Source organism: Crocuta crocuta, unplaced genomic scaffold (genome assembly GCF_008692635.1).
Source record: "Crocuta crocuta isolate KB4526 unplaced genomic scaffold, BGI_CrCroc_1.0 scaffold101, whole genome shotgun sequence".
Taxonomy (NCBI): domain Eukaryota; kingdom Metazoa; phylum Chordata; class Mammalia; order Carnivora; family Hyaenidae; genus Crocuta; species Crocuta crocuta.
In genome coordinates this window covers 1,322,170-1,334,548 of record NW_027527956.1, presented here as the reverse complement: position 1 = coordinate 1,334,548, position 12,379 = coordinate 1,322,170, and the positions used below count along the sequence as shown (strand labels likewise).

At 41.6% G+C, this 12,379-nt stretch overlaps 1 protein-coding gene across 1 annotated transcript in view; it reads left to right on the top strand.

Moving 5' to 3' along the window:
* Nucleotides 1-12,379, top strand: part of RTTN (rotatin) — a 165,538-nt gene that overhangs the window by 115,832 nt on the left and 37,327 nt on the right. Inside the window, exons 36-39 of the mRNA XM_077752674.1 lie at nt 1,482-1,677; nt 3,611-3,701; nt 6,109-6,262; nt 9,777-9,914. Of these exons, the coding sequence (XP_077608800.1) occupies nt 1,482-1,677; nt 3,611-3,701; nt 6,109-6,262; nt 9,777-9,914 (579 nt within the window). The remainder of the gene's footprint in view (nt 1-1,481; nt 1,678-3,610; nt 3,702-6,108; nt 6,263-9,776; nt 9,915-12,379) is intronic.

Below are 12,379 nucleotides of genomic sequence, written 5' to 3'. Positions count from 1 at the left end.
TGAAGATCTAATCATGAGGAACCATCAAACATCAGACATTCTACAGAGTAAGTGGCCTGTGTTCTTTGTGTAATGTCAGAGCCCCAAAAGACAGCGCAAGTCAGGAAATCTTCCAGTTTTGAACCCAAAGAGACGTGACAGCTAAATGCCAAGTGTGATCCTGACTTAGATCCAAACAAGAACTCTTGAGCTGTAAAGGACATTAGTGAAACAATATGCAGGATTTGGAGAAGGTCTGTAGTTTAGAGAATATCACTGCATCAGTGTTTATTTCCTGGTTAACTGTACTATGATCATAAAAGGCAAAGTCTTTCTTTAGGAAATGAATTAAGAGCTGAGAGGGCATCTGCAACTTACAAACAGTTCATAATAAGATAGGTATGTAGGTAGATAAAATGTGGTAAAATATTAATGTGTAGGGATGTGGGCAAAGGTATATGGGAATTCTTTTACTCTTGTACTTTCTGTAAGTCTGAATTCATCCAAAATACAATGTTTCTTTACAAAAGAAATAAAAAGTGAGGGTCATGAGGGAAAGTCTTGATGCAGGTTAGCAAAGATAGCATTCTTGTTAACAATCCCTTGCCGAGTTTTCTGGGAAAGGTCCAGTCTCATGTCTTCAGTTCTAAAGTCCAGAATCTCCGAAAACTTAAATATTCTCAGAACTCATTTGGTATAAAACTTGCCCATACCTGAAGACAGCTGCTGCAAAAGCTGGCCAGTGCTGGTTTGAGGTTCTATTTCCTCCTTTCTTCATCCTGCTTCCTGTGGTTATACAAGTGGTATGCTTGTTATTTCATTATGGGGTGTTGCCCAAGACCCCATTGGAGGTGTTGGTTAATGTATGCTACATGCGTCTTACAGTTTTCCTAACATCTAAAGTGTTTTGAATTCTGAAGCACTTCTCACTCCTAGACTTTTAGAAAGAAGGTCATGGACCATCTGTTTGTTCCTCAGGGTCTGAGTGCTTGAGGGCACAAGGGCACAAAACCATGCTCTGCCCATCTGGTCTTGGCTCTTACACAGTCACCCAAGGCACCTACACACACCGTGTATACATGTATATACATACTCGCCATGTGTCCCTGTGTGCACGCACACACCGTGTGTACACATATATACACGTGTACACACTTGCCGTGTGTCCGTGTGCGCGTGCGCACACTGCGCATACATGTATACACACACTCGCCGTGTGTCCATGTGTGCACGCACACACCGTGTGTACGTGTAACACACTCGCCGTGTGTACACATATATACACACATACTCGCCGTGTGTCCATATGTGCACACACACCGTGGAGGGTTGGATGTCTACTTCCTTGACCTTAGGGTTGAGACGCGTCGGGCCCAGAGGGAGTCCCCCAGCCATCTCTGTCTGGCACTCTTAGGGATGTCCCTCTGATGATCAGAGCTTGTGAATGTCGTACATAAACACAGAGTAAACAAAACAGTGCTGATTTTCATGCTTGTTTTCAGTGATAGGTCCACACGAAACCACGTCATCACGGCTTCCTCGTGAGGCATCCCCACCTGCTCCTCTGCCTAGGCAGTGTGTGGTCACACCGCCTCTCCTCTCAGCCGTGTGCGGCCTCCTGGACAGCCTTCTGGCCACCGCACCAGGGGACACTGCCTGTGCTTTCCGGCAAGCACGCCTTGTGGAGCTTCTCTGTAGGTGAGAGAGGCCGGGCAGCGGAGGTGACTGGTGTGGGCTCTGTTCATAACCTGGTATAAGACTTCTGGGTACTGGGAATATATCCTGGTCTTCTTTTGGGCTCATTAGACCCGCAGGTTTCTGCTTTTGCCAGAATTGTCCTGACGGTTTCAGCTTAGATCATTAAAGTACTCACTTGTGTGGGTTGTGTGTTGACTGTTAATAACTCACCCCCACTGTCCTGACTTTCCTATCCTTCAGCAGCTCTAACCCGCACCTGTCCTCCCCCTTGCTCCGCGCCCAAGCGCTATGATGCAGCCCCTTGGTCGTGCTACACACAAGTGAAGGGGTTTGGGGACTCCTCTCTGTAGGGTTGTGTCAGAATACTGACCCTGGGCTGAAAATTATTTAAATTCATTAGAAGTTTTTTCATTATTGGGGATTAAACACTTTATTAGGTAATTCTCTAATAAAATTTAGAAAATCATGATCTCATTCTTTCATTTGCTAATGTGAACGAGTTTCTGGCAGGGACCTTTGGGTTATCATATTGTTATATGTACAGTGAGAAAGGCCGTAGGTACTGAATCAGTCCCACGTAAGGTCTAATCACTGGTCGTTCATTCCCTAATGTTGCAGTCTTGGGGAAGTTCTATTAATCTCCGAGTGCCATTAGTAACATCTGGTATTGGGGTTAGTGTGCGGATTAAGTGATGATGTCTAGGATACTCTCTTTGTAGTCACTGTCCCTTTGCTTTCTTCCCGCATCCAGACTGTTACAGCCAGTGTACCTGCCTCCTGTTGACCACCTGGTCATTTGCGTTACTCTGCTTGAGAACTTCCACTGTCTGAAATATCTTCCTCCTCTGCCAAATTGCAGTACTTTGTTTTTCTTTTTGGGATATTAAAAAAAGTCCAAAAAGTTTTAGGATATTAAGAAAACTCCAAAAAGAAAAAAGTATCCCTTGTTTCACTTCACTTGTCATTACTTGTTTACCAGTCATACTAAGCTGAGGTGTGAGTTTGTTCACATTTATTCGTCACCTTTCCCCTGTGATACCTACTAGAGTTGGAAAAGGAACCTGCTAGTCGATTGACTTTCCTTTTTCGATGTTTTTCTGCCTCAAGATTGATCAAAACAGAGCTTTAGGAATACTCCTCCCTCTCAAAAAGAAGAGTGTATTGTGAGATTGAGGCCACAGAGCTATTAAAGGATCTTTTATGGCAAAGGCTTAACCATATTCTTTACCTGTTCTTTATTCCGGACTTAAAAATTTTTTCCTGTTTGTTTTGCATTATTTTGTGTTTTTCTTTGTAAATCACAACTTATATCCTAGCAAATATTTTTCCTATTTTAAACAGGAAACTAACCACCAAGTTTTTTCTCTTATCTGCTTTTCTTCTAAAAGGGCTTCTTTATATTTTATTCTGCTTTTCATTAGATATTTTTTTTCAGAATTCTTTGTTTCCCTTGTTTATTAGATAAGATCTATTCCTGTGTTCTAAAATAATTATGGGATACCTTTTTATATATATTTATTGTCTTTATGAAAACCTGTTCTCTTGTTTTTACTTTTCTTTTTATTTGAGTAGACGCACAACGTTACCTTAGTTATTATGTAACAAGTTTGTGCATTATGCTGTGTTTGGCACAGGCGTAGCTGCCCTCTGTCGTGTTCATCGCTGTCACAGTGTTCATCGCTGTCACAGTGTCGTTCACTGCGCTCCCTGAGCCAGGGCTCTTACTCCCGTGACGTACTCATTCCATAACCCGTGCCTCCTGTCCCTGTCACCCGTTTTGCCCAACCCCCCATACACCTTCCCTCTGGCGGCCATCAGTTCTCGGTAAAAATCCTTTCTCTTGAATTCTATTCAAGGTTATATTCAAACTTCAAATACTGATTGATGAATTTTTCATACGCAGCACACTACTCATCTTGTCTGCTCTTTCCAGTGTTCTGGATGCCGCCCTCCTAGAGAGATGTGTCCAGGAGCTCAAGGCTCCACTGCCTCTGTCCCCTCCCGCTGAACACACACAGGCCCAGGTAAGTGTCTTACGTCTCCCTCTCGCCTCATGGCTGTTTGTGCATTAAAGTGCCAGAAACGTAAATTCTGCTAAGGATATACTGGCCGTAGGAGAGAGATGAAGGTCTCTCAGGATATACATGGTGTGGTGAGCGTCTTTGAAATAGGTTGCTTAACATTTTAATCTGAGACATCTTTGGGTAGTGCAGAAGGGAAGTGGGGTTTAAAGATCTAGATCCTCTTCCTAATTCCATTAGTAACTAGCTGTAGATGTTTATTCACAGATCTGGATATCTTTGAGCACCATATAAAAAAAGAAGGCTTTATATAAAAACTACCTTCCCATTCTGTGATTTTAAGTTATCTCTATCATTTGCACCTAAATTAAGTTGTTAAAATAGATAGTGACTAAATTCTGTGTATTTTCAAAACCCAACCTAATAAAAATACATTTATTTTTGCTTTTTTACAGATGTTTACTGTTTTTAAGTTCTTGATTGTAGCTAGAGTCTGTATATAAAGTGTGCTTAACAGTTCCTTGTGGAGTTGTGGCTAAGAGAAATGTTACCTTGAGTCAGTTTAAGAAGGGCTGTAGGATTTGCTTTGTGGTGTTGTCTTTGGGGTTTCTGACCATGGCAGAACCCCTCGTATAAGACCCCCTTTTATTACACATCGTCTTCAAAGCACTTGTCTCACTGTGGTCAGAGCCTTTGCATTAGGCCTTCTCCTCCATCCCACTGTCTGTCCATCAGATCTTTATTGAGGGCCTGCCATGTACCAGGATCTTGCCTGTGCAAATAAAATAACAACTCTTCCTCTCAAGTTGGGAGAGCAGATCATGAGCAAATCCACGTGTCCATCTGAGAGGAACAACTGAAACGGGACAGGCAGTGCTCTCACAGCTGGGAGGGTAGGGCTTTTCCACTTAGGATGGTGGGGGAGGCCTTTCAGACAGTGACGTGTAACCTGAGGTAAGTGAGGAAGCTAGTCTTGTGGGACACTGCCCGGCCCCTGAGACTGGGGTCTGGCGGGTCTCTCCAGCAGATAGCACGGGGGCCAGAGTGGCTGCAGCAAGTCAGGGGGTGAGGAGGTCAGAGGCTGCAGTGCCCTCCGCGAGGGCAGGGCGTGGCCTGCTCTTGGGTATCAGGTGTGTGCCTGTCCCATGGAAGGTTCTCATTCGGTACTCGTGTCGGCCCAGTGCGGCTTGGCTGTTTGTCCTCACAGAGCATTCCTCATTCATTCCAGAAAAGTCCTGGAACCTCTTCTCTGCCAGATCGTGTTCTAGGTGCCAGGGACAGATGTGTGAACAAAGCAAACACGCACGCCTGCCCATATGAATTCTGTCCTCGATGCAGGAGACAGTGAGCAATAAATAAAATGTGAACTATTTTTTTCAGCTGGTGACAAACGGTATGGTGGTGCCTGGGTGGCTCAGTCGGCGGAGCTTGATTTCAGCTCAGGTCATGATCTCAGGTCCTGGGATTGGGCCCTGCATCTGGCTCTGCCCTGAGTGTGAAGCCTGCTTGGGATTTCCTCTCTCTCTCCCTCTCCTCCTCTTGCCCTCTACCCCTTGCTTTCCTGCTCTCTGTCTCTAGCATTCTCTCTCTTTAAAACAAAACAACCTCCACACCCCCCCCCACACACAAATGGTATGGGAAAAGGGAGTGTGAGGAAAGGGTGTGTGGCAGAGAGAGGGTGCTGTTTGGCAGGGTGGTCAGAAGAGGCGTCCCAAGGGTGAGATCTGAGCTGAGAGCGGAGGCGCTAAGGAAGTGGGCCAGTGTGTGGGCTCAAAAGAGGCCTCAGTGTTCCGTGGTTCACTCTGATGTTTCTCATTGACTCTCACCTTCCATGGCGTATCCTGTGGTGTGTCTGTTAATGGTAACACTTTATATATCAGATGTCAGACTTGTTATAACTGCAATCAGTAGTGATGTAGGCATCAAAAAAGACTTCACAGCAATAAGGAAATGAAACGTTACACACTTGCATTTTCCCTGATAGGAGATGTGTTGAAGAATATTTTGTAATCTTTCTTTCTTTATGCAATCATAGGCTTTAAGGCTTTGGAATGCCCCTTCCTACTTCCAGAATATTGATTCCACCATTTAGCTACTTAAAAACTATAAAGGCTTGCTTTCTTTCAATGGAGTTTGAAATTTGGCTTTGAAAATACTGCTTTGTTGGTATAATAATACCAATACTTGACAATGTTAATGTGGTCATTAATGGTGTGTTTATATATGTGAAAATAATGCTGTCTGCTATGTATTCACTTTAGATCTTTAAAAATTATGATTAATATTTTATTAGTTTTTTATTAACTTACATTACAAAGAAAGTGACTTATAATGCATAGAAAACAGAAATATCACTGAGCTAGGCTTTTCATTTGATACGTTTTGTTTTCCTCTCTCTCCTTTCACACAGGTGTCCTTTCTCCTCGAGTACCTGTCGTCTCTGTCCCGGCTTCTGCAGTCATGTTTACTGGTAGATCCTGGCCTTGTGACTCCGGACGAGCTTCTGAAACCTCTCATCACAAACATCGTTGGGGTCCTCACCATATGCATCAGAGATGTGTTAGGTGAGCTTTATTTTTTTAAAGTTTAGGATAGAAGTAAATAATATTGAGGAAAAAAAAAATCTTACTTTGCACCAGATACTCACTTCAAGGTTAAATTTTATGTTGTACTTTGCCAATATTTCGGAAGGCTTTTTTATAATGTGTTTTGTAGTTTGGATGTCTTAAGTGGTTCCAGGAGGCCATTTGAGGCAAGTACGTAGTATAATGAAGGTCCGTCCCCTGTGCTCTCAGTTTAAATGAGGGCAAGTTTTTTATGTAATATTAGCAAGTACAGTGAGCTTTAGATATTAATTATTCTTATAACCTATGGGTACAGCCAAATGACCTACTTATAACTTATTTGTATAATATTAAAACTTTTGATAAAGTCCTAAATTATTGAAAAATAACTCTGATGAAAAGTTGGATATAGTGCTTAATAGAAGGAAAAATTAAAACAGTGTAGGACTTTATTAGAAATAAAATACGGTAATTACTTAAAAGGTTTTATAATGAAGTAATTGGTAATTTGACTATTGCCAGATGGCTCTTTGCCTATTAATTCATTCTTATTTAGTTTTTTGAATTTTATGGATTTGTTTGGTTTTAGGTAAGTGGAATGTTAGGACGCCAGCAAATCTAGTCCTCAGTGTCCAATTAGTGTTAAAATATCCTAGTGCCAGAGGAATAATGATTCCTCGCTTAAAAATTTTACAAGGGACTGTGGTACCCTAACTAAGCCAATCAGGGTAGACTGTGCAATCTCTACAATCGGGGTAGACTATGCTTCTCCATGAGGGTGATAACGCCCTCCAAGAAGCAAAAGGGGTGGGGGAAGTCTTAATTACAATGGTTTGGGGCCCTTTAGAGCTCAGTTGGTTCTACCCAATAGAGTCGTATTCCTTAGTATTTAATTTCTCCTGTTGGGTGTTGTTGGGTATCACTTGCGAAGCATTGATAATTAGCACGTGGAAGATGAACAGGAAGTATGCAGTATCAGTGCTAAAAACTGTAGTGTATAGATGGTTGTGACTGGAGGACTTTTGATTCAACACTTGATCCCAAAGTCATGTGGTGAGATATCCCATGTCATGTGTCAAGATGTCGCAGAGTCATGTGGCGAGATGTCCCGTCACGTGGAGAGATGTCCCAGAGTCATGTGGAGAGATGTCCCATGTCACGTGGTGAGATGTCCCAGAGTCACATGGAGAGATGTCCCGTGTCATGTGGCGAGATGTCCCATGACATGTGGAGAGATGTGCGGTGTCACATGGCAGAATGTCCCAGAGTCACGGGGAGAGATGTCATGTGGCAAGATGTCCCAGAGTCATGTGGTGAGATGTCCCATGTCATGTGGCAAGATGTCCCGTGTCACATGAAGAGATGTCCCCAGAGTCACATGGAGAGATGTCCTGTGTCACATGAAGAGATGTCCCAGAATCACATGAAGAGATATCCCAGAGTCACATGACGAGATGTCCCAGAGTCATGTGGAGGGATGTCCCATGTCATGTGGAGAGATGTCCCGTGTCACATGGCAAGATGTCCCAGAGTCACGTGGAGAGATGTCCCGTGTCACATGGCGAGATGTCCCAGAGTCACGTGGAGAGATGTCCCGTGTCACATGGAGAGATGTCCCAGAGTCATGTCGTGAGATGTCCTGTGTCACGTGGCAAGATGTCCCAGAGTCATGTGGAGAAATGTCCTCTGTCACATGGAGAGATGTCCCATGTCACATGGAGAGATGTCCCGTGTCACGTGGAGAGATGTCCCGTGTCACATGGAGAGATGTCCCGTGTCATGTGGCAGATTGTCCCAGAGTCCTGTCATGTCTTGGTTGTCATTGGCTGACTGGTGGATATTTTTTATTGTTTCTCTTACTTTTGTATGTAACTTGGGCTTGAGAATTAAATAAAAATAGTATATGTTTTATTATTTTGTAAGTGATTTGGCGCATATCATCAACGCTGTAAAGTGCTGAAAACAAAAAAGTCAGTGATACCTGAATGTATATCTCGTAGCTGGTTAAGTTAAAAGTCATTTTCCCATATCTGAAAGAAGGCAGAAGTTCAGTAAAAATAACTTTCAGGAAATTAATTAATTTTTTTCTGGAAAAATAATGATTTTATAAATTATTGATTATATTTTTAGTATATATTTTATATTATTTACTCATTTTCATATATAATTTGATACCTTTTAATTTATATAAGCAGATAAATTATATTAAAGGTTTTTAGCAAGAGAAGTTATGAACTTAAATGTTAATTGTTTTTTAATTTTTTTAACTTTTCCTTTTTTTAGATAAAAATAAGAATTCTTTTTCATTTTTAATCTTAACTTTCAACTTAAATGCTTTTAAAAAAAATTTTTAATATTTTATTTATTTTTGAGAAAGAGAAAGAGACAGCATGAGCAGGGAAGGATCAGAGAGAGAGGGAGACACAGAATCTGAAGCAGGCTCCAGGCTCTGAGCTGTCAGCATAGAGCCCAACGTGGGGCTCGAACCCATGAATCATGAGATCATGACCTGAGCCGAAGTTGGACGCTTAACCGACTGAGCCACCCAGGCACCCCATCAACTTAAATGTTTTGTTTGTCCATGTTGAATAAAATCAGTAAGCTTTATACTTATTTTTTTATGTGTAAAGTACAGATAGACTGATAGTACATAAACAGACATATAGAATGTGTGGAACTGAAGTTTCATGGGGATGGTAAAGAGAAAACATAGGTCTAAAAAGACTCTGTACAGGCGAGAATGACAAAAGGTTGAGACACACGCCACGGACTGCTCTAGTCCAAACTGCCTGGAATATACCATTTCCAGAAGAACCTTGAGAAGGAAGTTCTGTTTGCTTGGTGGTGGGGTTTGACAAAAGCTGGCAGATACCGCCGGCGGCGTGGTCTGAGAAGACAGTCCTCAGATGGCCACTGCTCTGTAGCCTCCGTTTGCCACGTGGCGGGAAGGGAAGTGTCTGTCCTCATGACAGGAGCACACTGCTGCATTCTCAGCCATAGGCAGAGCTGCAGAACCCTGTCCCCTGGCGTGTTTTCTCGGAGGGCCGGTGCTCTTGGTTCTTCAGGGACATTCTCTGGCTTCTCTGCCATGACCTTGGTATGCTGTGCTTTCTTCTTTCACTCCTGCACAAAGGTGCATGGGCAACAGGAGAAACTTGAGCTCTGTAAAAGCAGCGGACAATGCCATGCTTTTACAGTATGCACAGTATGTGGTTCTGAATTTAAGGCCTGCTATTCAGTTTGTCATGCCTTCTGATTTGTTGTTGAATATGCATTAAGGAGGGGAGGATACGTGAGTGTGTATTTATTTGTCTTTATGTAGAGCGTAGGTGAGAGAGGTCTTTAGAAAGCAGTGAAAAAGTTAATGGAAATAAATGCTGGCTCATGCTGAGTTACATTTGTCTTCATCTGACAGGCGCATGACTCTTGCCTGAAGTGTAATGAAGTATCTGGTGAGCTTTGTATTTTCTATTCTTTGTGTTAATAGCTTGAAATGTTTTCATTAATATCATAGACGCAGAGTTGATATCGGCTTTTTATCACACGTGGACACAGTTGTTTAACCTTCTGGCCACACTCCTGAGGAAAGCCGCTCTTGCCTCCGTCCCAACTGTGATGACGGTTCTGGCCAAGCGCTGGGCACCGGTGATCGGTAAGAAGACTTGCACAATAGGCGGGGGGGGTCTTTCCACTAGCACAACTAAGGTGGCTCTTAGTTACAGCCTCTGCATGGGTATTCCCTACAATTAGGTGATCGTGCCGTCGCATTCGAAAGGGAAACCAGGTGTTTACTTCGAGAAATTTGTAGTGTTCTTGAGGAGCCTCCAAAATGCAGTGTTGAAAAGGTGAAACCCAGTTGAAAAAACTATAAAAACAAGTTAGAAAAAGCCTGTGGTGTTATGAAGAGACGTGTGATGCGACATGACTAGAAAACAGTGAGATAGACTCTCAGGGGTTGGGGTAGAAACCACTCTCTTTCCTGACATATATACACTGTAAGTGGGTAAATCTACACCTAAAATTCTCTATACATGATACCATGGAACTTTATAATAAGAATAATGCCTTGTCTGAAGATGTAAGGATTTTCATACAGTACAGAAATGCTACAAGTGTAGTTATAGATAATTATTTTTATAAGATGTTTTTCATATAATTGTTGCCTACTAGCATAGACAAATTATTTTTAATTCATTAGTTAATTATTTAAAAAATTTTTTACTTATTTTTTTTTTGAGAGAGCTCAAGTAGGGGAGGGGCAGAGAGTGGGGGGGAGGGGACAGAGGATATGAAGGAGGCTCTGGACTGACAGCAGACAGCCTGATGTGGGCTTGAACTCATGAACCTTGAGATCATGACCTGAGCCAAAATCTGGTGCTCAACCAACTGAATCACCCACATGCCCCAAACAGATTAGTTACTAAGGTTTATTTATATTTGGAGAGACAGAGAGAGAAAAAGTAGGGGAGGATCAGAGAGAATCTCAAGCAAGCTTCATACAGAGCCTAATGTAGGGCTCAATCTCACAAACCATGAGATCATGACCAGAGCTGAAATAAAAAATTGGACACTTAACTGACTGAGCCATCTAGATGCTCCAACAAATTATTCTTTTTTTAAAAAAATTTTTTAATGTTTTATTTATTTCTGAGAGAGAGAGAGACAGCGTGAGCAAGGGAGGGTCAGAGAGAGAGGAAGACACAGAATCTAAAGCAGGCTCCAGGCTCTGAGCTAGCTGTCAGCATAGAGCCCAACACGGGGCTCAAACCCACAAACCGTGGGATCATGACCTGAGCTGAAGTCGGATGCTTAACTGACTGAGCCACCCAGACACCCCACAAATTATTATTTTAAATAACTACTGTCTATTTTTTGATACAGTCTCATTTAAAGCAAGAAGTCTTTTTTTAAAACATAAATGCTTATAAATAACATGTTACTTTTTAAAAATAGTTTAAATATATTCAAAATGGAGTTCTGTTTTAACTCTCCAAGTTATCACCAATTCAATTGACTTGTGTTTCTTCATATTTTACTTCCTCATTTGGTACTTATAAATTTAGATGGATGATAACATTTTGTGACCAGAGTGGTAGTTTTGAAGTAAAATTTATAGGGAAATATATGTTCAGTAAGAAACAGAATTGTTAGTTGTTTGGACCAGAAGTTCCGAGTTTACCCTAATAGGAATAGCATCCATTTAGAAATCATTATTTTGCTAAAAGAGATGAAAACTGAAAGAGATTGTGTAATTGAGGTTTTCCTACATCTGTACTGGGGGGGTTAGTTTACCACCCGATCCACTCATAATACAAAGCAAGGCCCTACTCACATAGGACCTGTGCCCAGTGGTCAGGTCTGGGCCGCGCTTGCTTTGATAAAGGAGAATTTACTGGAGCACAGTCATACTTTCTCATCGCCTGGGGCTGCTTTCCTGCTACAGCGGTAGCGTTGAAGAGCTGTGACAAAGGCCAACGACGTGTAAAGCATAAAATACTTCTTCACCAGCCCTTTGCAGAACACGTTTGCTGCCCCCTGCTTCAGCACTGTTCACCTGACACTGTTTTCCTGGTGATAAAACAAGGACATATTCAATCCAAAATCTTTCTACAAAACATACACAGTTTATGTAATATGGGGCTAATCAGAAACACCAACTGCATAAACAGCCAGCTTTGATAATAGCAATGTTTATGGAAACTTAACTAATAAAAATGATCATTGCTGTTCCTTGCCATGGTGTTTTTGTTTGTTTTTAGTTTCTATCCCATGTGCTCATAAATATTTAAAACATCTCATGATCACTTTGTAACTTCTGTTATCTATAACAGTCGTTTCTCAAACTCAAATAATATTTAGACATCATTTAAGTGAACATAATTCTCATGAAATGCCACTCTCACTAAAACATTTTTCTTATGTTACTTAAGAAAATAAAAGTTTCTTTAAGCCTAAATTTAGGTGGAAATTCTTATGGTTATAAGTTCCAAATAATATAAAAGTAAAACATAACAAAATTATAAACCAGTGATACTCAGATTAATAAAATTAATGTAACACATCAGATGTTCCTTTGATTAAATCAGTGCTTCCAGCAGGAAATTAATGGCTGATTTA